At 39.8% G+C, this 25,685-nt stretch overlaps 1 protein-coding gene across 5 annotated transcripts in view; it reads left to right on the top strand.

The window, feature by feature from the left end:
- The first annotated feature begins 1,039 nt into the window (after window positions 1-1,039).
- ATP11B (ATPase phospholipid transporting 11B (putative)) overlaps window positions 1,040-25,685 on the top strand; it is a 61,969-nt gene continuing 37,323 nt past the window's right edge. For all 5 annotated transcript variants that reach the window (XM_084212516.1, XM_084212515.1, XM_084212514.1 and 2 more), the window contains exons 1-7: window positions 1,040-1,257; window positions 16,188-16,304; window positions 17,097-17,186; window positions 20,113-20,193; window positions 24,352-24,459; window positions 24,606-24,734; window positions 24,858-24,961. In XM_084212516.1, the coding sequence (XP_084068642.1) occupies window positions 1,231-1,257; window positions 16,188-16,304; window positions 17,097-17,186; window positions 20,113-20,193; window positions 24,352-24,459; window positions 24,606-24,734; window positions 24,858-24,961 (656 nt within the window). In that variant the 5' untranslated portion in view covers window positions 1,040-1,230. The remainder of the gene's footprint in view (window positions 1,258-16,187; window positions 16,305-17,096; window positions 17,187-20,112; window positions 20,194-24,351; window positions 24,460-24,605; window positions 24,735-24,857; window positions 24,962-25,685) is intronic.

The following is a 25,685-nucleotide window of genomic DNA, read 5'->3' as shown; positions in this document are numbered from 1 at the left end:
CAGACATTAGATCGTCCATCTTAAATCCTGAATTACATTCTAAATTTCTATATGAACACTAAATACTACAGCAGATAAGATTATGATTCGTTGCTGTAAATCCTAATTCCCTGGGAATAAATGGGAGCGGCAGGAACAGTGCTCTTCACTCACAGAAACACGTCTTTTTAATTCAGTGTCAAAATTGTCACTGAATTCAGGGACAACTGTATTTGGTCACAAACGCCCAGGTCTTTACTGCTTAAAATAATCTCCTTTAGTTCTTAGTCACAGAGGCGCAGAAGCTGCAGACTTGTATAGGTGTGTCCCGTGTTTGGCGCTGAACACTGTTTTGTTTTGATAAGCAACAACTGTTTTCAGAGGAAAATCACAGATTTGCCGAGGTTGGGAGGGACCTCTGGAGATCACCGAGCCCAACCCCCTGCCAAGGCAGGGTCACTCAGAGCAGGTGACACAGGAACGCCTCCAGGTGGGAAGATTTCAGAGAGATCACTGCCTGACATCAGCACGTTTCTACACCCGATTTTAACACACAGCGGTCCCAGACGATGCTGCCAGCAGCAGGGCGCCAGATCCTCCAGCACCCGTTCCCTGCTTTGGGAGACCCACACACCGTGCACTTGGGCTTTTACTTTAAATCAGTGATTATCTGCTCTGTTTTCAAAGTCTTTATTCCAACATGTGTACGCTTTGCACTTTTTGCAAAGAAAAGAAAGATAAAGCAGTCAAGTTGCGAAGTAGCTTCCCTTGGGTAGAACAGGGGACCCTCATAGGGCGGAGGGCGCTGAGCCCTGACAGGCTGCGGCCGGAGCCCGTGTGGGGAGCTGGAATTTTACCCGAGGATGACTCGAGCGCACGCACGGCTCTTGTGCCCGAGAAGCCGCACCTCAGGCCGGCGGAGCGGCCGGGCCACGGCAGCCGGGGCCGGGGGAGGTAACGGCTGCTCCCCCCTCACGGCTCCATCGCCCACACCGGCCCCTCTTCCCGCCCCGTCACGTCACTTCCCGGGGCGGCCGCAGCCGCCGAGTGTCAGCGGCCGTGTTGTGATGGCGGCGGCAGCCGCGGCTCGGGGCGCCGGCGGGGCTGTGCCGCTCCTGACTCGGCGTGGGCCCCGCGCCATGGGGAGCAGCCGCGGCGGGCGGATCGCCTGAGGCGGCGGCGACAGCGGAGGGAGGGCGCGGCACTGCCGAGGAAGCCCCGCCGCGGGGGCCGCGACCCGCGCCGCCGGGGATGCTGCGCTGGGTCCGGCAGCAGCTGGTAGGTGCCTCCCTGCACCCTCCGCGCCACCGGCCGGGCGAGCTCTCGGCTCGGCCCCGTCCCGACGGCGCTGCCCGGGCCGCGGGTCTGCGGAAGGAGCGGGGGACAGGGCCGGGGTGCGGGAGAGAGGAGAGTCCTTCCCCCCGCAGGGGCTGGGGAGACCCGCAGGCTGCACCTGGATCATTATTAAAGGGTTTTTACATTTTATTTTCTTAATCCCTATCCGAGGGTTTGGGGTGTTTCAGTCTTTTGGCCTTTGGTTGGTTTTTTTGTGGGGTTTTTTTTTTTTTTTGTTTTTTTTTTCCCCTCGAAACCCCCTTGGCAGAGAGGAGAGCGCGTTCCCTTTCGTGTGGCCCCCGTTGGGAAGGGCTCCCCAGACTTCCCGGAGAAATGACGGTGCCTTTTTCCCTGGACCGACACTTCAGAGATTCGCAGCTTCTTCCTCCTTCCCGTTGCGAAATGTTTTCAGGCTTTTTCACTCGACGTGCGTCTCTCTCAAATATTTCCCCGTACCTGAGCGCTTTGCAGCCGCTGCGTGCTGAGGATTTGAAAATGAATGAAATTGAAGGAAAACATCCGTGAAATGCTTTTGGCCGGGGAAACCACTAGGAAAAGGCAGCAGTGAGGGTGCCCGTCCCCCCACACGGGCGCTGCTTGCTGTGTTGGGTTAGAGCGAGCAGGGAAAACCAGGCGGCCGTGGCTGTCATGTCTGTGCTGCTGTAGAAGGGAAGTACATCGAGATTTACTGTTTTGATTTGAGGTATTGGCCGGCTTCCTGCCCCACCAGCATTATCCTACTTGCGTTTTCTCTAAGGGAGAAATTCTCTCTAAATCATGTATTTGTAAAATAACTTCTTCTATTCTTTGGAGTTACTTTGCGTCACAGATGTTGTCCGGGTTAGTGGAAGAGTTTACATTAGTTAGGTTTTCAGATTTTGATTTCTTAAAGCTTCTGTCTCACTAATGATTTGTTTAATTTGTTGCATCACTTTTTACCCAAAAGAAGATTAAAAAAATTGGGTTTTCTTTTTTCCTCCTGTTCTTCCCTGACCTGGTTTCCCATGGCCCATAGATTTTCCCAGTTCTGTGTCTGAGGCAGGGAGCTTGTGGTCATGGTCTCAGTGCCAGCTTGACTGTGCTCAGTAGTTTGGTCTGACACCAAGAGTTACTGACCTGGAAATTAATTGCTCTGTTTGAGCTCTGACCGCACTCTTCTGTTCTGTTACAGTCCTGCACACGTTTTTTAGAAAAATAACCCTGGTATAACATAGCTGTCATTTTTTCCACTTGAGGGTGGCTTGAGGTTTGTGTGTGTGGTTTTTAAAGCAGCGTTATGGAGTTTTCCAAAGAGTTTAGATTGGGACTGTATCAGTGCTAGCAATTCATGTATCAAACATGGTTGCTTTTTTCACTGCAAGTAGTACACTGACCAGCTTTCCAGAAATCTGTTTGCTCTTAATAGAAAGTAAAATATTAGTGTAACAGGATGAGCAATAAACTTGGCACTAGGAGGTTTTAGTGCTTCTTAAAGGAAAATGGTGGAAAATAACTGTTTAAAACTTGCACTAGTTTTGACAGGGAAGAAACGAATTAGTGTAGTAGGAAAGCAGGACAATAAGAATTCAAGATTCTTGGCAGACATCTAAATATAGTACTGATGAGAAAAAATTATTGCAATGATACGTGTTTTGTGGGTTTTTTCGTACAGATGTCACAGATGTTAATGGCTTGGTTGTTTCACTTCTCATAAAGATGAAAAATGACCTAAGATAGGTATCACATTGCATGTTTCTTCCTAAAGACACTCAGACAACTCATCCCTGTGTGTAATTGCTGTTTTAACATAGATCCCACCATATGTTTGCTTTTCCACATGGCTGTGATGTTTAGGTTCTGAAAGAATGTCAGAGGGCTAAAAACATGAGGAAGGATGCTGACAAAATAACCAGAATGAGTGGGAAGAGTGGGGTGACAGAAATAATCGAATCAAAAGGTGCCAAAATCTGTGTCTGAGAGGAGAAGAGAGGAATGTGTGGGTTTGGTTGCCTTTGGAGCGTGCGTTTGTACCTGTGCTTGATGTGGGTTTTATAAAAGGGTCCTCATCCTTACAGGAGGGTTGGAGTCAGGCAAATGCGTGGGAGTGATGGAAGTGGGATGTTGTAGTAATACAAAAGAAAAACGTTGGTGTGCAGAAATGCTGGAAAAGTAGTAAGGGATTGGGGAAAGGGGGAGGGACTGGTACTTAGCTGAAGGTGCTTTGAGGTAGTTTTTAAGTACTGTCTGTTTGAAACCAATGAATTGTTTTGCAACTTCCTATTTGCTTAAGGGAACAGTATTTCATATACTGAGTGCTCAGGAGTGGGTAGGGTTTTGAGAACTTGAATTGTTAAGATGGGGGGAGAATGAATCAGGTGAACTTCAGGTAATGAGAGGACCTGGTATGGAACTCAGATTATTTTAGCTGTGTTTTGAAAGCAGTGACTTTGCTGTGCTTTCTCTGTGAAGTCCAGTGCATGCCTGTAGAGCTACAGAAAGGAATAGAAAGGCATGAACAGTCATCTGAGGAGACATGCGGAGAATGTCAGGCTTCATTCATCCTTATTATCATCTTAGAAGTCTGTAACAATTCTTCAACTGGGGTGTTAGATGTTTTTTAGTGATTTGTTGTATCTAAGAAATGGGTGACAGTAGTACAGCCTTCAGTGCCTCTGTAGCACAAATCATCAGGTTGTTTGGTGTCTTAGTCTAAAGTCTGGTTTTCTTGCTCCGAAACAATTTACACCACCTTAGCAGAGACAATTTATCAGTTTTTCTTCATCTAATGCTGCCTCATGCTAAATAAGCTGCAAAGTCATTAACTTCCTAGTTAATGTGATCTTATAGAATGTTGTTAATAGTTGGAAGTACTTAGGTTTTAGTAATGCAAAAATATAGAGCCAAATAAAGTTACAATTCATGGCTTTGAGTAAAATGCCGTGATAAAGACAAGCTTTGGGCAGGAGAGATGTCTGGGTTCCAGCTCTGTTACCTTGAGATCTCAGAGAGCAGTAGGCATGTGGATTTGGAGGGTTGCATAACACCACAGGCGCAGCCAACTCTGCTTGAAAAAAGCAACCGGATAAACAACAGTTGATAGGAAGCATCATTAATATTCAGGAATAGCAGAGTTTGTTTTATTTGCATTTCCAGATATGATGGGTTAGACCTCATGGCAAATCTGTGTACCAAGTGCTGTTGTGGCTCCCACGGTCAAGTTTGAGCAGTGCCACCACAAAAGGAGAGTACATTTGTAACACCCAGGGACTTTCTGTTCCGCTTCTCCTTCGGTGGGTTTATGGCAGCATTTCGGCTGTGCTCCTCTCTGATGGTGCACATGCAGTGCAGGGGCTGTTGCAGTGCTATTAACAGAACATACTGACACCTTCAGTTCTCTGGCAAGGAGGTCTGAAAATTGTGGTAGAATACCCTTGTATGTATGATTTTAGTTGCATAATTTTAGATTATTAGTCGTGTCAATTGAGGAAGGGACTCAGGATTTCTCTTTTATTGCTGTTATGAGGAGTTTGAGCCTTTTGAGCTGTTATCTAATAGCTCTGTAAAGTACAAAGGATTCTACATGGACAAAATCTTAAGAGTTGCCTGCCTGGCCCCTCTTATATTAATGACAACTCAAGACAAGTGTTGTGCTGGATTTGGCCAAGTATCTTTGCAGTTTAAGGACCTGAATGCTGTAGTGCACAACTGCTTTAATGCTGTGGAGAGCTGGGTTTGGGCAAATGCAGTTTTCTTATTTTACTGTAAATCAAAGATAAAATCTATAGATTAACTGTAAAACCTTGCTACCAGGCTATTTTATTTATTTCCTGGTTATAAGAAGGTTCAGACTGGGAGGGATGTCAGGAGTTTATCAAGTCCAGAAGTTTTCCATAGTTTGCGTTGAGGGGTGATCACAGGGAATGCTTTTGACTGTTCTGTGTAGGTAGTGCCTGTCACACCTCACACCCTCCACAGCCAGCACAGTATCTGTAGGAGTGTTCATCTTCTAGATGTGTTCTAATGAAAAATTTTTACTAATAAGGGAATGTCCTCAAATAGGTTAGCACTAGAGGATTGGATGTCTTTTGGGCTGTTTTTTTTTTTTTCCTTTCAGATGCTGGTTACTGTTAAGATGTTCTGAGAGGACAGATGGTATTTTGTAATACCTTGCAGTTACTGGCATTCTGAACAAGGTGGACAGCATTTATTTTGTTGTTTGCACTGACAAGTGTGTATTATTTTCTCTTAATCATTTTTCTGAATACAGTTACTTCCCTTCCTCTCCAAAATTCGTTCTGTTTTCTAAATGCCAGAAGTACTTTAAACTAATCCAATGATTGAGAATCTAGCTTCTGAAATCACCTTGCTATTCTGGAGTACTATATTCCCCCCTCTTATTTGTCAATGAAGCCTCTTCCCCTTTCTGGCTAAAACTAACTAACTACTTATGCTAGAAAAGTAAATACATATTTGTTCAGAAGAGTTCCTGGGGCTCAGACTGCACAGTTAATACCTTCTGAATTATCACTGAGGGATCAGCGAGGTGCGTGTTGGAACAGCCCAAAGGTTGCATTGCTTTGCTCGAGTAGTTTGAGAGCTGGAGGTCAAGGACTCCCCTCCTGTAACTTAGCAGAGGAGCAAATGTGGCCATCTTTTTTTTTGCTAGAGATATTTTTTGATCTGCTGGACTAGTGCTCCCGTGTGTTAGGGTCTTTTAACCTTATTTTCCCTTTGTATTCTGTGGCTGCTGAGGGCTGATACATTTGCAGCACAATGTGTTCCAAAGCATGCGGAACCTGGCCCTGTCTTCAGCCAGCTGTCTGCTCCAAATGGAGACATCCGTTGTGTCCTGTGTGTAATTCATAAGTCTTACCTCATGGAAATTAAACTCTAAATCTAAGAATTGCATACCAAAACATAATCAAACCAGTCCTGACACTGATTCTTTCTAAGACTGTTTTAAAAATGAGAAGATCGGTGTTTTAAAAATGAGAAGATCGGTCTGATGTGCTGCCTAGCTATGAGACTTGGGTATTTGACCTGTGTCTTTTCCCACCCTCTTTTCTTTTTTCTCCTATCCATGACCTTTTTAAACAGCAAATTTTTCTTGTGCCAAATTTCCACTTATCACTCAATAATAGGACTATTTAATTGACTGTATGATATTCCTGCACTAATGGGGTCCTGCTCCCTTAATAGCTTCTGTTTATGGTTTTTATGTGACTAAGAGAGAAGAGGGAGGAAAAAAGAATTTTTTTAACAATGAGCATAAAGTATTTTGTGTTCTGGTCTATAGGGAGTATCTGGTGGGATGGGTGAAAGCCTCTGTTTACTGCTCAGAGATTGTTTCTGCACTCTCAGTGGAAGGTAAAATTTGTAATCTAAGGCAAGTAGATCCTTGCTGGATTTAGTAACATTCAACATGTGTTTTGAATATCATTGGTATTTGTTTTTCTAGTTTTAAATGGGTTGGCTGACTTCATTAAAACTGACATTTGCTTTCCTCTGGGATGGAGAGGCAGAAGTTAGAAAAGAAAAATATAACAATATGTTTAAATTTCATTAAAAGCGTCATGACTTGTGACTTTCACTGGCGATCTGCTCTTGCTTTTTCTTGACTATATTATGATGTGCTCAGTAGTTATGACTGGTTTTGTCATTATGTCACCAGGAAAAAGTTTACCTCTCAAAAAAACCTTTCAATTTCTAGCAAAAATCTGTTTGTTAAGTAAGCAGGTAAGAACTGCAGCAAAATAGATGTGACAAAGTGTCTCTGTAAATGCAAGGTCATGTCTTCTAGCAAAACACAGGTGACATATTTGCAGCTAGACTTTTTTCAACCTCTTTTCACCTGCTGTTGAGAAAACCACTTAGCATTAGTATAGACCATGGTAGAAAAGATAGAAAGTAGGACTGAGAACTACACTGTGATTTAAAAAACAAATGCCTGAATTCCTTGGCCTCCCACATGCAGTGACTTAAGAGGATTTTTTTTCCCTTGTTTACTTTGAGTAAAAATAAGTCTGGGAAAGGAGAACTTCCCTGTAAATGGGAAGGAGAGATAATGATGCAGACAAAAGGCAAACTGTTTGTTTTTATCCTGCAATGTTTTACTAGAGGAAGAGGTTTTAAATGGTTTATCCCCCAAAATACATGTTGTCATCTGTTGTTGAGGGTTTTTTTCTCCTTTGCATGTTTTTGTGCTACTTTGTGTGACCGCGCACATTTTTGTAGATATATACATTTCTCTTTTGAAAGAGAATTGCAACAAAATGGAAAGGAAGCTTAAGATTTGGCAAGCTTTAAGGATAGACTAGTCTTTACACATGTCTGAAAGCAGGGCATTGAACTGACACAAATCATAAATCGTGTTCAAAATGGAATTATAACTAAAAATGCTATTGGGTGGATGCAGTAGACTCAAAACTGTAATGTTTTACAGAACACACTTTTTCAAAGCATATTAAAAGAAGAGCCAGACAGTTCCAGCAATGAACTAAATTCTCTTCCTGTGAAATTTGTTGAGCAGCCATTGTCAGCAATTGTCAGTATAATTTTGGCACACATTTTGAAAGAGCCTTAAGATTTATTATTTAATGGTGATTTTGGGGGAAGATACTTTTGGAAGGGGTTTGTTGGTTTTTGTTCCATTGTGAAAGAAAATATGAATTAGACTCTCAGTGCAGGAGCTGATTGGCATAAATAGCTATTGCCTACTAGAACAAATCCAAATATTGAAAACAAGGCTTTTCAATAATGGCTGTATGCGTAGTCCAGAACAGGAGCCCTTCATGCTTGTGTGAAATACTTTTATAAATGATTCTTCAAAGCAGAGAGTAAACTGCATTTCATTTTAAGATAATAGTGTATTTAGCATGCCAATACGTGAAGGAATGTATGATTGCTCTGTATTTTTCCTGTCATGGACATGAGAAATGTCATTTTTTTATGGTTAAATTGCTATCTACAAAACTTGAGCTGCTTTCTAGCCTTAAGGGAAAGTCACAGATTTGAATGCTTTATTCAATATTGAAAACCTGCTATAAACCTAGTTAACAAATGCAGGGAATGTACAGAAAGGATGCATTTGGGGGGGTTCTTTTTCTGAGATCCATCCTATGGTCATTAGAGGTATGTGAAGGATTTGTGTGCTAAATGTTTCATTTCTTGCATTGATTATGTATTTCTTAGTGTGGCCTGTTTAGTAGCTGCTGTTTCTGTGGTTGGTTATTGCAGGATTGTAGCACTTTCCATGTTCAATGTAGTTTATATAGTTTGAGAAGTCTTCTGAAAATTAGCTTGTGATTTATGAGCTCTCATTTCTTATTTTATAAGGTGTGATGCCCTGTAGTTGTCTCCTGATGTGTGTCTGAAGTCACCCTTCAGCTTTAAAAATCTTGCCTACTCTCCTTTTGTAGGTGCCTGACAGGAAGATGATATTGCAGATAAAGAAAACTAATTGCTGGAGCCCACAGAGGAAAACTTTTAGTTCTGAAATTAGAACTGTGTAGTTGGAACTGCAAAGGCATCTTCATTTTCATGGTAGAGCAGTGGGATGCTTTGGGAGCATGTGGCAGAAGACCACATTTGACATTTTGGACTACAGACACTGTCAAACCTCAGTGTCTCATCAACTTCTTGGACTTTACATAAAGCACTTTTTTTCAAAGGAAAACAAAAATGACAGGCCTTGAAATGTAACTTGGGAGCCACTAGCCCTGCCTTTGGGATTGAGGCTTGCTTCTTAGAACCTGAATGTTAACTAAGTTTCTTCCTTCATTGGAGCTGAAGACAATTTATTGTAGAGTCTCTTTTCTTCCAAAAAGCATCTGAGCAAAAGTTGCTGGTGATCTGTGTGTCTGGCAGCGAGCATCCTAAAATACAGCAATAGACAAGGAATGTATTAGAGGCATTTGGCTGGTTAAGCACATTGAGGCAAGAGGATAAGGCCCATCCAACCTGGCCTTGAACGCTTCCAGGAATGGAGCAGCCACAGGGCTGGCTGCTGGCTACCTGTGCCAGGGCCTCTGCACCCTCACAAGGAAGAATTTCTTCCTTGTATCTAATCCAAATCTGCCCTGTCTCAGTTTAAAGCCCTTCCCCTTTGTCACATCACTACAAGAACTTAAACAGTCCCTGCCTGGCTTTTGTGTAGGCCCTCTTTGGTTACTGGATTAATAAAGTGAATCTTGGCATTCTGTTGAAGACAGTCATGAAAGAACAGCTATTACAAGGTCTTGGATTTGTATTATCGTATGAAGTCCAAAATGGATTATGCTTTATAAATACTGTGATTTGGATTTTAGGGGAGGATAAGAAAACCATTTCCTTCATTGATGAGAGTTGGACTGTTATTAAATTAAACAATTTACCTGAATCTCTGTTCAAATCCCTTGCTGCTAACAGGAACTGGACATACTATAGCAGTCTTTGAGAGTGTTGTGTTAGAAATATTAACTTGCCTGTTCAGCTCATTTTTCCTTTCTGACTTTACTGATGTTACAAGACCAGTCTGTTTGGCATCGGTGACCTGAGCAGAGAAACTGGTGAGGGGCAGTATGTTAGCAGTGAATGAGGCCAGCTTACCTTGCCTGTTCTGTTTGCAGGTAAATAAAGAAAAGATAGATTCTTTTTTTAAAAATTTTAAGTAGGGATTTTTCCAAGTTATTTTTGGTGGGCATCTTGGCAAAATAGTATGTAAAGTAAGAACAGCTTGAGCTCACTTGAGTGTGAGCAGGACTTTGTGGCAAGCTCCAGTACAACTTTTCTTACTGCAGTACTAGGCATATTTTAACTTTGTGAAAGGAAGGGTTATTGCCTCATGATTTCACAGGCCTTGTTACCTAGAGGGTGTGTTTTCACAAAAGAATGTAATCTGGTTATAGGTCTTTTAGGAAGTTACAACATGATTTATTATCAGATATTTTGAACAGCTGTAGATACAGTAAGAGGGAAGAGGAAGTTGCACAAATAGTGCATGACTTTTAGTAGTTTTATTTCTTTACTGCAGTGGTATTTAAAAGGGGAGGTACAAATTGCATAGCACTGTGTACACACCAGGGTGCTTCAGCTGATTCACTATTTTAGTTGTTAGAGCAGTGTTTAAAATTGCTGTGAGAGGCTGTTTCTTCCTTCATGCTAACCTTTGATAAGGCAAATTCAGTTTGACTGCTGCCCAGTTACATGACTGAAAGAATTATTGGCTGACTGTATGGAGTACAAATTTACACAGACTTCTGAAAATGGGCATGGAGTGTGAATAGATCATCTTATCTGACAGAGGGAAAAGTATTCTGTGTATATTCAGAAGAAAATCCAAGGCAAGAAAATCCATTTCCTCAAAACACCTTTAATCAAAATATATCTTGACAGCAGTGTAATAGCAGACTTTTGGGCTGTCTGCCAGGAAATGTGGTGTTCTGCTTCTGTAGCCATGATCAGTCAAGTCACTTCCCTAGGAGAAAACTTGGTCTCAGAAAGCCTTTCTTCTGTTTATTAGCTTTATTAAATAGTTTGTGATATTCAGAAAGGTTTTAGGGGAGCTGCTGCTTTTGTCTGTTGTGTTCAGTGTGGGTTTTTAAAGGAGGAAGAGGCTCTGAATGAGACTTCCTTCTTTCAAAACCCTTTCACTTTTCCGTGGTCACATAGCAGAAGTTCTTTTGGCAAATACAAGTTTGGTTTTTCTTCCCCCTCTGTAAAAGCTGTGAGTAATGAATGAGAAACCCTGGGAGATGATACTAAAGTATACTAAGTTTATGCAAGTCATAAGCAAAAACCAGCTGGTAGATTATTTGTGATTATGAATGCACATATTGCAAAGCTTGATAATGAAACTGACATGTTGCTTGCCAGTCTCATGTCAGTAATCCTTGCTGAAAGATCTGTGGATTTCTGCTGTCTCACCTAACAGTGCTGTGGAGTGTGTAGGGAGGGTGTTGGTGCACACTGCCGTATCTTAATATTGGTATTGAAGTGTTAAGTCTTGCAGTAGATGTGAATGTTACAGCAACAGGTTGAGTACAAAAGCCTTTTTTTCTTTTCTTCCTTTGCACTTGTGGGTGTTGGGAGGGTCTTTTTTGTAGTGCTGATCCTCATTTGCTTCCTGTGCGGTTGCCTAGTTCGTTATGTGCAGCAGCAGTGTAAAACTCTTCTTTCATGGGGAAGGTTTTTATTATATGACCAGACAACTGGCATGACATATTAAAAAAGATGGGAAAAAAAAAAAAAAAACAAGACAAAACCAAAACCACAAAGCAAAATGGCAAAATGGATGGATCAGTTTTCCTTACCTGATGGCCAATAGGCATTTCTCCAAATAGAGTGGTTGAGATGCAGACAAAATGTAGGAAAGAGTTGTTTGGGGGTGGCTGTTGAATCCCATGGCTTTCATGAAATAAATTGCATAAAATTGCAGTCAGATACTTCTCCTCAGTTCCCCAGGATGTTTTCTGTGCTCTTTTAAAGGGGCCCAATTTACTGAACAGAGAATATCTTTGTCTAACTTTTAGAACAGTAACTGCTGAAGAAGTTTAGTGAAAATTACTTTGCTTACAGTCATTCAAATTTATAAGAAATGAAAACTATGAATCACTTCTTTCTTTTTATTTAAGATTATTTTTATTTGTGCTTTATGAATCAGCTTGACTAGAGTGTACTGTGTATAAGAGGCATACTTTTAGGCTGTTTTCAAAACCAAAGTATTAAGTTCATCTGGGTGCAAAACTTCTGCTGGGGAAGTGTGTAGCAAAGATTAAATGAGAGCTGTATTCCAAGGGTAGATAACACCTGGTTTGTTTTAGTAAATCATCTGAAGAACTGAACTTTAGCCAATAAATCTAGATTTAATTTGCGACATGAAGGGGAGAAAAATCAGGTCACTTCATCTTATGGTCGAATTTTATTTAAAGGAGATTCATGTAATGTATATGCCTGTAATATACCTGGTCAAGAAGCCTTAAATACCAGGTCTTGTCATACACTTAGCATTATTTGTTATGAAGTCAGTGATCTGTGCACTTGGGAAGAAATCACTTCACTAGATAACTGCAGGAAAACTAACTTTTTTTGGAAAGAGATTGGTGACAACTTAATCATTTTGCAAGACTCTAATTTAGGGTTTCTCTGCTCATGCTGTTTAGCTGCAGAAATCCTTTGACAAGGGCATGCTACCCTACTTTTGCAGCTGAGTTGGAGAATGACGTTAGAAAGAGAGAGAACTGTCTATTAAGTGAAATTAGGAACAGTGTGCTTTCTGCACCACTTTGCTGGCTGCACAGCATCACTGTGGAAAATCCCTTGCTGGGCAGAAATTTGGTCTACAAATCAGTTTAGTGTCAGGAGCAGGCTCTGTGACCAGCCCCATAGTTAGGGAAGAGTTAAACACATTTCAGATCTCGAACAATGAAGTTCAATGCCTGTGCAGAATTTTCCTTGGAGAGATGTGTAATTAAAATTTCTCTGGAAGATCTGCTTAGTTGTGGTCTCATCAGCTAATTATGAGACAGCAGGGTTGTTGGCTAATTTCAAGTGGTTTTTTAGTAGTTATAGTTGTAAAACTTGGGAAATCTGGGTTTTGTTCCGAGCTCTGACACTCACTTCCTGCTGTGACTACAGCCGAGTCACTGAGGTTGTCAGGGATGTGTCCTTTTCCAGCCGCAGCTCTGACAACTGTGGGGGTTTTGTCCCCGGCCTGCCTTGCGTGTGCACTGTGATCTGCTGACTGCACAGCTTCTGTGCCTTCTCTGTGGCAAATGTCAACAAAACAGAATTCAATCTCTATAGACTGCAAATTTCAGCTGCCTTAGCTCCACAACTGCACCTGTAAACTTGTATGGCCTGAGTTTCTGATTTATTTGGAAAGTAAAGTTCTTGCTTTTAGTCATCTGAGCCTGCTTCAGTAGAGGTAGTCATTCTGGTAGAAGTGCCTGTGCAGTGAGACTGGAGTTGTCTTTACTCTTCATCATAAAATGTCATCATACTCATCAACCTTCAGGTGCTCAGATAGCGGCTTAAAAAGGGCATATAAAAAATTCAGTGATATCCTAGTCAGTCAGTAATCTTTGATTTATCTTTTAATAGTGTTCAGCAAGTGGCATGCAGGTTAGCATTTATCACTGTCAGAAAGAAGACTGCAACTTGTTTTCTCTGCTCTTTGTGGGTTTTTTCCTTGCTTTACATCTGTTTGATTTAGAGTGGAATTTTTTCAGGCTGTAGAGTCTGACTTTCCAAAGTGAGGATGTCTGGCATTTTGTGAGTGCCAGACATTTTCTGAGATGTAGAAGAGAGCTGTGCACGAAGTCTTACTAATTAGGCATCTTTTTTCTTGCTTGAAAAACACTTTTATTTGTGGCATCTTCTGGATTGATTTAGAAATACTGTGTCACTAATGTCAGATATCCAAAATGCTTCTGCTACAAACACTCTTCTCTTTAAGTTTTGTGTCAGCAGTTAACAGGTACATTTTTTTTCATCTTCCTGTCATGCTTGTATTTCTTTTCTTAAAGCTGTGAAGAGTTCCTTGCATTTTGCTTTTCGTATCCTGTGTATTTTTTTCCATCCTTTCCCCTATCTACTTTTTGTCTCCCTGCTCCACTCTTATCTTTAAACAAGTTTTCACCCTGGAGCATGTGACTAGACCAGCCTTCCACTGCTTGTCATCTAAAGTTTATTCTCCTTCAAATATCTTTGAAAAATCCCCCTTCCTTTCTTTCTCACTTCATTATTCTGGACCTCTATCTTTCTAAAGCAGAATGTTTCTGTAGTAATGATGCCAAATACAAACATTTGTATGTTTGAGAGGATTTTTAAAATTATTCCTTTACTTTAAAATGACACCATCCCAAATGTGAACATACATAATGACCTGCATTAGAGATATTAATGGATTTAAAAAAATTAATGTTTGGTTACACCAACCATTTTTTGTGTCAGTCATTGTGCTCACTGTTCATCTTCTGTAGTTAACCGGTACAGAGGTATCTTCTTCTGGAGTTGTGTGAAATGTCACTTTTTATTTGACATGGCTAAAGCTCTGAGCCTCATTCACAAGTGAAGCAAAATAACTGCAAATGCAGTTTCCTCACCGGCAGTGGTGGAATTTATAATGCCCTTTCTAGCAAAGGACACCACCAGTTGTCCTTGCACTTGGCATCAAAGAATAAGGAGATTGTGTAAACTCTGCAGGTTGGTTCTAAGATTAGGAATGTGTGTGATGCTGATGCTGGAATTCACCACTTTGCAGACAGTCATTGACTCCCAATCAAACAACAGTTCCAAATTTAATTTCACTAGTTTATTTCATGCCTAGAAGCTTTTTGCTTTTTTTCTTTAGTAGTTTTCTTGGCCTGTTATCTGAATTATTACTGTTTGGTTGTCTTCTGCCATCACCTGCTTCTCCGGGTCAGAACATTATTGCTAGGAAGGGTTCTGGTGAGTCATGTAGCCCCAGGAAAGGCTCAATTAAACATAGACTTGAATGACCTAGATATAAGCCCTTGTGTTACAGACATTGCAACCTTTTCTCATGACTTGTTTTGGTATTTAATTATTCCTTTCCACAACAAAGGAATTTGTTTGCTTTCTAATATCCAGACTTAAGTTTTCTTACCTGCAACTTAAGCCTGTTTACTTCTGCTCTTCTTTGGCCTTCAAAGTACCCATTTTCTCAATGGAACAGTCTTCTGTGTATCAGGAGATTTACTAGGATATCCCAAGTTTCCTCTCCTCCAGGCTAAATGACTCTAATTTGTTTGCTCTTTGCTTTTTAGATTGTTCAGCCTTGCGTTATATGTCATGTTTTCAGGATCTCTTGGGGCTCATGTTGCACTCCTCTGGGTGCTGTCCAGTTGGTTCACAGTGCTTCTTCAGCTGTGGCTTCCACTCCTCCTCCAGCCTCCTCTGCACTGAAGGCCTTTTTCTCAGTGGGGTGATGTGGATGACTCATGTCTAGCCTGTGATCTGTTATAGCCTTTGACATTTTTCTGCAAAATTCCTTTGCGGGCTTTTATTCTCTTTTTCTGGATGCAGTTTCTTTGTGCTGGATCTTTGTGTTCTGTGCATCTGGTTGGTCAAGAATTTTCTCTTACTTGGTGTTCTTGCAGTCCCAGGGTGGTATCATCTGCAGGTTTAACACTTGTGTTCCACTTCTCTTGAAGAAGCAAATGATGAAAACACTGACCATTAGACCTGCAACAGGGCTTTGATTCCCAGGGACCTCACTCAGATCATCTGTTTTGGCAGGAAATTATTGATAAGTATTGCTGAGTATGCTTTTTCTTTTTTTCCCCCATGGGTTTGCTTTTACTGTTGCACCATTCATGTATGAATTGCTGGTAATGGCAGGAAATCACATTTGAAATGAGACAAAATTTTAGTTCTTGGAGACAGAACATGTTTGGAAAAATACTGCTGGCTGGTCAGATGCATAGGCTTTTGGCTTTTCTCTGGTGAGAATCTTTTCAAAATCTAGTTACCACGGCATAGTAGTATAGCTTGTATGTTTTGACCTTTTATTGTTCTCAATAATCTGTTTTATTAGGGTTATCATGAGCACAGCTGTGAGGTTTTGTAAATTATTTCTGTTTCTCCCTTTTTAAGTTTTGCAGAGCTTCAAGTTTGCATGGTAGCAAGCGTCCTCTAACCTTGAGACAGGGTTTTTCCCTTTCATTTTTTTCAGAATGAGTACACAACCTCAAAAGTAAGATTTTGGGTTTTTTCCCCACAGTTTTTGAAAATTGTCTGGACATAGCAGACTTCAATTTTATACAGTAATTTTCTTTACTCTTTGAAAACTGCTGCTTGGTGTCTGAGTGTCCTTTTCCCACAGAATTTTACAAAACAGCAGTTAATCGAATCAACTTTATTGATTACCTCTTTTTTTTTATTTTATGTTCTAGGGTTTTGACCCACCGCATCAAAGCGACACAAGAACTATTTATATAGCAAACCGTTTTCCCCAGCATGGCCATTATGTTCCTCAGAAGTTTGCAGACAACAGAATCATATCATCCAAGGTAAGGAATCAATTTGTCATGGCAAAACCACTTGATGTCTTGCTTAAGAAGTTGTGTGGCTGATGTGCATGCCTGTATTATGTCTAGTGGTGCATATACAATATTCAAAGTAAAACAAACTCTGAACTGTTTGAGGGAAAAGCTGAATTGCTTCTGGTGTAGTTTGTCTCATTCTCTCACCCTTTTTTTCTCAAAACTTAAGTACAGAGCCATTAAGGAAGTTGGCCAGGCTTTCCGAAGAAAAGTAGTTTTTCATCTAGTGTTACCAAAACTACTTAAAAGGCAGGATGAAGCTGGTTATGAGGATTTTTAAAATAGCCAAATTGAAAGCCAGTACTCTGCATAAAATAAATCAGCAGTGGACTGCAGTTGCGGATTCCCTCCCGGTATGTCCTTGGATTGAAATCAATAGAGCTGATGGTGGGGATGTACCTCATCGCTGTAGTGTTGGAGGGAATGCTACAGCTGCAGGAATTAATTTCTTTCCTCCTACCCAGGACACAAGCAGCCAAATGACTCCAGCTGCCCCTGTCCCAGTTGGAGGAAAACATTTTAAACTTGGCCTGTAGAGGAAATGCAGTTGCCACCACTGCTTCCCTGCTAGCTGTACTTAAAACAGAAGGAATAAAAAAAAAAGAACAAAAATTGGATACAGCGGCAAGGTCTGGGGAAGGGGACCTGGGGAATGAGAACATTTAGGTTAGGAGAGTTCAATGGGAGCAGAACTGAATTGCACTGAAAAATTGTGCATTGTGTTGTAATTATTCATCTCTCTCCTTTTTTTCCCTTTAGTATACAGTGTGGAATTTTGTTCCAAAAAACTTATTTGAGCAGTTCAGAAGAGTAGCCAACTTTTATTTTCTCATTATATTTTTGGTTCAGGTAAGTTGAATAATACTCAAGAAATTGCAATTTTTGTTGTAAATTTTGCCACTGATTTTTGTTTTATGAATTTAACTTCTCTTTTATATATATATTTATATATTCTGTCTATAAAAAGAATACATTTCCAGTTTCTCTAGGAAAAGAACAAGAACATAACTTTAAAAATAATTATGTCCAAATTTAAGTATTATCCTTAGGTTTTATCTTTATGAATGCTAATGTATTTAAGTGTCCAGCTTCAAAGTCCATTGCACAGTCAGCACAGGGATTCAGTGGTCTGCCTCCAATACAACTTTAAAGCTCTTAAGGGAGTAATGAAATGCCAGATATGCTTCTTGTCTTAGTGGGCGTTGGTGGTGTTTGAATGTTTGTATACTTCCACTGTAGGTGGTTGTCATCAACAGACTATTGTGATATAGTTCTAAGATCCTCAGATTCAATTTGTTCAGATAAAATGAACACACAGATGTTACAGATAAAATCAGTAGTTTTGCCAGTTTTGAAGACCTCAGTTAGTGCTGTTATTGTTACAGTTTATGTTAGAAATACTGCTGTGGCTTTTGTAGCTGACTAAATTTCTTTTAATTAAGAACACCCACGAGAAGATTAGGACAGTCTGTACATTTTCTGTGGTCATTCCTCCTCCAGCTCTGTAATGTACCTGAATTCTGTGGAGCTGTTGTAGGCTTAGTAGGTGAAGGATAAGTGGGAGAAGGGTTCAGAGGAGAGATAGAAACTTTTAAAAGACTAATTAATATCTGAGGCAGACACAAGATTTTGGGGTGCACAAACTTTTCTTTCATTATAAAATAGAATTATTTGAACATGTACAGCCCTCCACAGTGATTAACCAACATTGAGAGTGTGCATATGAAAAAGATGGCACCTCATTTGACAAAGAATGGGGATAGTGAAGAGTTCATAAAACTTGTCTGTGGTTGTGTAAGGTGTCAGTATCAGGGCCAGGTCTGCAGCTTTTAATCCTTTGCCTCCTGTGTCCCTTGATCTTGTTCTTTCACATTTAAAAAGAAGAACATTCCTAGGCTGAAAATTCTTTTGCTAGACTAAAGTCACGCAGTTCTAACTTAGGCTGACAAAATGTGTTGTCCATCACATCTTTCTGTTAAGAATAATGACTGTATCACTCCTGTTATAATGTTTCATGGTGTTTAACATATTGTAGCATGGGGAAGATGGGAATGTGCTGAAGATGGAACATAAATGTTAATAAAGTAACCACAGACAGCATGGCTTTTCTTTTTAATGCAAATTTATCTCTTCAGTTCAATGTTGTGTCATAGTTCTTTTAAACTGTTGCCTTTCAGTAGTATCTAAATAAGGATCTAAGGCAGAAATTCTGTTCTGAGTGTAATCCTGTTCTCTCCATTTATGACAAGTGGATGTCGTCACTTGTATGGGAAATGTCTTCTTGTCTGTGTGTCTGCGTTCTTGGAAACAGAACAGCAGAAAAGTTGAAGTAATTTTTGTTCATTTGTTAGAATGGAGCTCTGGTTTTATTCAAATCCCTTTTGGAAGTTCATTAATATTAGATATTTTTATTTTTATGAGGCAAAGCTGCCTTTTAAAGCTGACCACCATGGTACCTTCCCTGTCCTGTGAATCTCATGTGGCCAAGATGCAGTGTTTGTCATTACCACCTTATCCACTGGGGATGGCAGAGCTGGGGCAGGTTCTTGTTGTGTGATTTCAACTTGCAGCACAATCCAGTCCACATTGTTCACCACACATGTGCATGCCCAAAACAAGGTGACAGACTGCATTTTGGTGACACGAGGTGTGTCATGGCAGCTGTGTGGCAGGTAGAGGACCGTGGTGTCCTGGTGAAACATGACAATTCCACCAGCACAAAACCTGCTTCATTTTCATATATGAGCTTCTCTTGAGAAAGAATGAGAGAGTATAGATGGCAGAAATGCCATGATTAACTCTATCCAGCTGAAAATCAGATGATTTTGGTCTGTTTTTTCTTGGTCAGTATGCCGCCAAGCTGAAATTGTAGTGCTACCATTAAAGAACAGACAGCATTGCAGGCTAGGTCTCATTTTTGTTGTGTTCTATAAATTGTCTGTTTCAGTGGAAAAAAAAACAACCAAAAACCTTATGTGTGCATTGTAAAGTGGCATGATCTGTTTCCTCTGTGAGGTCCTTCCCCAGTGATAGAGTAAACTTCATGTATGACTTTTTTTTTCTTCTTTAATGATTCCCAAAGCAATGCCATAAGTCTCAGGTAAAGTGGATCAAATCAATGTCTGTGGTTTTGAGTAGTTCTTGTGTATATTTCCTTTATAGCACTTGACCATGTTGATTTTTTCCTGCAGCAGAAGAGAACCACTAACATCCCCCCACATACAGAACCTTAGTGTGTACACTGCACTTTTGGCATGCCAGCAATAATTGCACAAATTGTAAAAACCGCATGTTAACGTGGGGCAACCAGAAAGGTGCAGTCTTAAAAACTCGTTCTCTAGTATCTAAACCATTGGAAATTACTGTTCTTAACTTTATTTTCATTTCTAAAGTGGATGATGTTATACTCTACATTGCTGGTAAGCAGTAGATCATATAGAGTGTTGAAACAGCTTCCTGAAATGTAGATTTCCTTCCTTTGTAATATTCTTTTGAATTCATTTTTCTAGGATGAAATTAATACCTTCCTTTTAGTAAGGACCCTTAAAATTGTCACAAGCTTTACGAATGTGACTAAAACATTTGTTTGCTGACATATTATTTAGTTGTCAGAAACTGAATTTTGCTTGAGAACTTCTGCAGGACATGCAGTAAAAATACTCACAGGTTATAATAAAGAGTTTGGAAAATAGTCGTCTTACTTTTTTTTATTTTTTTTAAATTACCATTGTAAAAATGAAGTTTGGACTAATTTTCATATTTTCTTTTCTTTTAGCTCATGATAGATACCCCTACCAGTCCTATTACCAGTGGATTGCCATTATTCTTTGTCATAACTGTGACAGCCATAAAACAGGTAAAGGGGAAAAATCTGGCAGCATGAAGTCCTACTGAAGTAAAGTTACTTAACAGAGTCTGACCAGGATAGTGCTTAGATACTAAAAATACATAAAAATGGTGTAATTTTTAGAAACTATTTTGGGTTTAATGCTTCTAGTTAGATGCTTGAGCTTCAGCATTTGGTTGGTTGTCAGGCACTCAGTGACTCACTGCAGTACCCTAAAATGGACAGTGGATGACTGTCAGGCAGCATTTTTGTCTAAACATTACATGTCACTTGTTATCAGACCTTTTCTGAAAGCTCCTCACTTATTCCTTTGGCACACCTCGCTGCCTGTTAGAACCAGTCCTCCCACATCACACCCTGAGAAAGGAGCTTGAGCACATGAAGGGCTGTGTTTGTCAGTAGTTAAAAGGCAAATTTTGTCCCAAGTTGTAAGTTTTGTGGTGTAAAATGTTTATTAACTGTGATTCTGTATGAGGTAAAAGCCCCTGGTCTTGTTCGGTCACATAAAACATTTTGGAGTGTTTCATAGCACTTAAAATAAGAAAAATCATCTGAGTTTAACAGAAGTCTTGTTCCAGCACCATATTACATCCTATTGAGACTTAGAGCCTCTGTAATCAGAATGTAAAAATAAAAGAAAAAGAAAGAAAAAAAGGTCTTCTGTTTTCTTTGTGCCCTTAAAGCAAGAGGAGAAAGAAACAAGCTCATAAATAAAGAAGTGATGTGGATAAAAATTATAATCTCTTCTGCAGGGAGGTAATTTTCAGGAACTATCCTCTTCAAGGGATTTGACAGTGCTGTCGGGAATAGATGCAGCCTCGCAACTGAAAAATAAGCAGGAGACTGTATGAGAGCTGTAACCAGAATTTCAATTTGCCTTCTGTGCCAGAAAGACCCAAAGCCACCTAGAAATAGGGCAAAAGTAAAAATAGTTCTAGATTTCAAGCAGATAGAAAGGTGTTTGGGACAGAGTGATTCTTAAAGCTGGAGTAATATTTGGACTAATATTTCATCTTGTTGCTGTGCAATTTGTATATGTAGAATGCCCTAATCCTATTCAATTGCAGTTGTTACCATCACCCCCAAAAAAATCACATGTTCAAAAGCTATAATCATATGTAAGTAATGGATAATTAAACTCTGTGGACTAAAAGGGGTTATGAAACAGAGTTATAAATATTAGATGATTTATTCCAGAAAGAAGTTGGACTTGTGTAAGTCTAAAATAGTCCAAAATAATCTTAACACCACCTTGCTTCTAGATGTCCAATCTTTTATTGGGAAATTTAACTCCCTTATCATCAATTTTGAAGACCAGAGATTCTGTCATTCCTTCTGGAAGCTTCGAATCATTCATGACTTGCCAGGCATCAAGAGATTTTCTGGCTGTCTCAATATCTCTGCAAGGACTGTTGGAACCACCTAAACTCATCTAATGGACTCTGATGTTTCTCCTACCTGCTGCAAGGAAGCAAGCAATATTCACAGGCTGTTATCTTCAAGGGACAATGAATTGTGCTATTTCCAACAGGCTGCCCTCAGACAAGAACTAAATAAATCTGTTGAAGTGCAGAGGGAAAAATCCCCAGTATTGCCTCAAAATCAGTTCCCATTTTCTCGAAACCAGAAGTGTAATAGGAGCAGATCTTAAGGAAAGAACCACTTTTTGAAAACTGTGGGGCACTGGTTCTTTACAAAGTTACATCAGGATAAATGTTAAACGATGATTTAGTATTATTTCAAAAGATGAAGGGGAAAAATAGAAGCATTAATCATAGGAAGGTTTGAGAAGCTTAGCAGTGGATGGAAAAAGTCCCCTGCCTTCCAGAAGACTGGTGAATATGGCACCTCTTGCAAACCTCAGAACTCAGCCTTGTTTTAATCTCAGCCAAGGAGACAGAACTTTTTCTACTTGGAAGTGTAATTGCACCTAGGTCAGAAGAAGGACATACAAGACTGCAAAGTGATGCAGCTCATGCTGTGTCATTTTGTCTGTCTTGTTAGCCAGAGCACTTTCCTCCTTATGCCTCTGAAGATCTTTATGCAGTCCTCCAAGGAGTTCAGAGTTAGCAAATAAATAAAAACAAAACAAAAATAATTAAAAAAAACCAAAAAAAATACAACAAAATAAAGGTATTTCCCAAGGAGCTTTAGGAAACAGTGCATTTTAATAAGTTCATAGGTATTTAGCTGAAGGAACACAGATATTTACTTGACTACCAGGTAAATTCTAACAACTGCTTTGCGGGTTTTGATTAACTATAGACCTAAACTGAAAACTAAAAACTTGGTAGTATAAAATGCAGATCTTTTCTCAATTTCATTGATGTCGTTATTTAAGCAGGACTTCAGAATATAATTTATTTGAGAGAATTTGATCTTTATTTTATTGCAAGTAGGTAACATTCCCTGTATCCCTCTTGCATGTTTCTTTCTCACTGTATTTTTCCAGTGTTTTCAAGAGAGGACAAGGACCTCTCAAAAATGCCACAGTAGGTAAATTTGGGGGGAATTTGAACTGACCACACTAAGTTGGCTCTTAAAAATTCCTTGGTGTGAGGTGTCACCCTTGTGTTGGAGGCAGGAGGTGTCAGATGGAGAAAGCGCTGAAATCTGTACTTTCTAAAGAAGGTAAATTTCTGTTCTTTGCCAAATGCCCACGTTGCTCAGCTGTTCAGAAATGCCCCAAGGTTACTGGATGTTAGTTAAATCTTTGTTTTCTTCTGTCAGTCACCTTTAACAAGGAGCTGTAGGTACTGACTCTTGCTTTTTCATACTGCTTAGGAAGGATTCAAGAGTTGTACTTAGGGACTTCAGGATTCTGATGTCCCAGTATCTCTCTGGCTGCTGTTACTGCACACTTCTTAATTATTGATTTTGAGCTATTTGGAATATAAAGCTCTTTTCTTTTCCCCGTTCCTCCTCTCCTTCATCTTTCTTTTCAAACACAGGTAGTGCAGTTGTGCTGTCCTTACTCATTTGTGCATGTAACAGTGGAGATGTGCAAAGGTAGAACTACAACACTATTTTTAACATGCAAATTTCATCATATAACTTTTCCTACAAACTCCAGAACTCTAAATTGCATCTGCATTAGTACTTCTTGTACAATGACATTCATATGTTTATAGGGTGAGTTGGAATTATGCCTGCTGTTTCACACACTTACCTTCTTCTGTCTGCAGACTTCCAAGGAAAAGTTTTTAGCTCTTTCACAGTTCTTATACCTACAGAAAAGCATTTTAGGAAGTCTCTATTATTGCAGATTAGTTGCAGGAGTCTTGCCAGGTTGTGAGAGACATTTGAACTTCCTGAATGATTGATCCATTTCCTGTGCTTGCTAGTGGGGCTTTCCAAACAGTACCTAGACTTGGGGATTAGAGATTAATATGCTATTATGATCTAATGCTGTTAGATTAAACAAGCAGTTTCAGGATTCATACTTTAGAAAAATAGGAGGCGAATAGTATGTTTGGATTCACAGTCTTGAATGTTTGCACACATGTGTACATGGGATAAAGGGTGCCTAAACAGGTGTGAAGTACAAGTAAAAAAAAGCTGTTTAGCTTATCTATTAAAAGCCCTGTTGCTGCAGACTGTTCCATTAGGACTCAAAAAGAACAAAAATCTTCTCAGTCATCTTCTCTTGCTGGACACTGCTGGTGTGTCAACAGCATGTCACACAGAATTAAGTTGAGGTTTCATGCATGGGCTATGGCAGTAACTATTAGAAATGCTATATGGTGTGACTTGAGAAAGTAATTTCAATCTGTTACTTCTAAAAAAAAAAAAAGAACCACAAAGCCTGAGGACTGACTGTTCTTGGTTTTGTGGTGCATTACATTAATCAATATAGATCAAAGATTTATTGAGTGCTTGGTCATCTGATCCACAGAAAATGTCACTGCCTGATTGTTTTAAGAGAACATGGGACTGTTAACTTTCTTCACCACTTCTGCTACTTTATTTGCCTTTACATGTTTGTGTAAAGCGACAAAATTAAGAGGTTCACAGGTTCTTGAGTAACAGCTGGAGCAGAAACTCAAGAGAACTTAGTAACTATTCAGACAAAACAGGAAGTAGTTTGAACACATTTGCTTAGTAGATTAAATTTAGTCTGTTTTTTAGTTTTCTTGCTTAAAAAGTAGATTTTTGTGTTTTCCATAGGGCTATGAGGACTGGCTGAGACATAAAGCAGACAATGAAGTCAACGGTGCTCCAGTTTATGTTGTTCGAAGTGGTGGCCTTGTGAAAACCAGATCTAAAAACATTCGGGTAAAGGACAAATTGAGCATTTTGTTTGTATTATACAGCTGAAACTCTTGTTTCATTGCTAATGATTGTGATTTGGTAACAATGCTGAAAGGAATTCTGCCCTTTTAACCTCTTTGTATCTTTCTGATCTATGTTCACTTTGTTAGGTGGGGGACATTGTCAGAGTAGCCAAAGATGAGACCTTCCCTGTCGATCTGGTGCTCCTGTCGTCTGACCGAGTGGATGGTTCATGCCATGTTACCACTGCAAGTTTGGATGGAGAGACCAATCTTAAGGTCTGGGTTACTTCTGTGAAATAGAATGTAGTTAATTTTGGTGCCATTTTTCCTTCAGCCTGTAGAAATACCTGCCCTGCTGCCTTGTAGTCCTGTAGTAACCCAATGGGCACTGTTTTACAGACACATGTTGCAGTCCCAGAAACAGCAGTGCTGCAGTCTGTTGCCAACCTGGACAAACTGGTAGCTGTTATAGAATGTCAGCAGCCAGAAGCAGATCTATACAGGTATCACTTTATTATTAAATATTTTGAAATCAAAATGAGGTGTCTAATACTCAGAATGTTACATGTCTTGCTAGGGTTAAAATAGCTTCAGACATCTGCTTGAATTTTAGGTTTTAATAATCAGCTTGTCATATGTACTTACTGAAAGTTGCAAGTGACAAGTTAAACTTGAGTACTTGAGTAGTAACCAAACATTATAATATTTATCTTTTTTATTTTAATTATGTGCATTTCAGTTCTAATCAGTAGATGTGCTTCTAGATTTTAAAGAATTAAATGGCCAACAGTCTGATCAGGTTGAAGGAAGTTCGATAAGGTTCTGCTGGAGATTTCAATATTATATGGGATATGTTAAAGTGGAATTGACTCAAGTCTAATTCTAAGGATATGTGTTGCTCATATTTATTTTGCATATGCTCCAGAGAAGATTTTAACTCCATTCTTCAGCAGCAAACCTTAGATTAAAAAAGGAATATCTGAGCATGCTTTAACATCAGCAAGCAAGGTCATAGACTCTGTAAAGCAGCATCATGGGTAGCAAAAGTTGCGTTCCTATCCAAGTTTCTTCTGAATTGTATAATGGAAAATGGTAGCTATGAAGTAGTAGTTTTTAAAATCCAAGTATATTATCACAGCTGTTCTTAAGTAAGCTTGGAGATCTTTGAGAAATATTAGGTATTTTAAAAGTGAAATACTCAGTTTGAGTAGATGTTCAAATATTTGA

This window comes from Fringilla coelebs, assembly GCF_963513975.1.
Source record: "Fringilla coelebs genome assembly, chromosome: 10".
NCBI lineage: Eukaryota > Metazoa > Chordata > Aves > Passeriformes > Fringillidae > Fringilla > Fringilla coelebs.
This window is presented reverse-complemented; position numbering and strand designations above follow the sequence as displayed.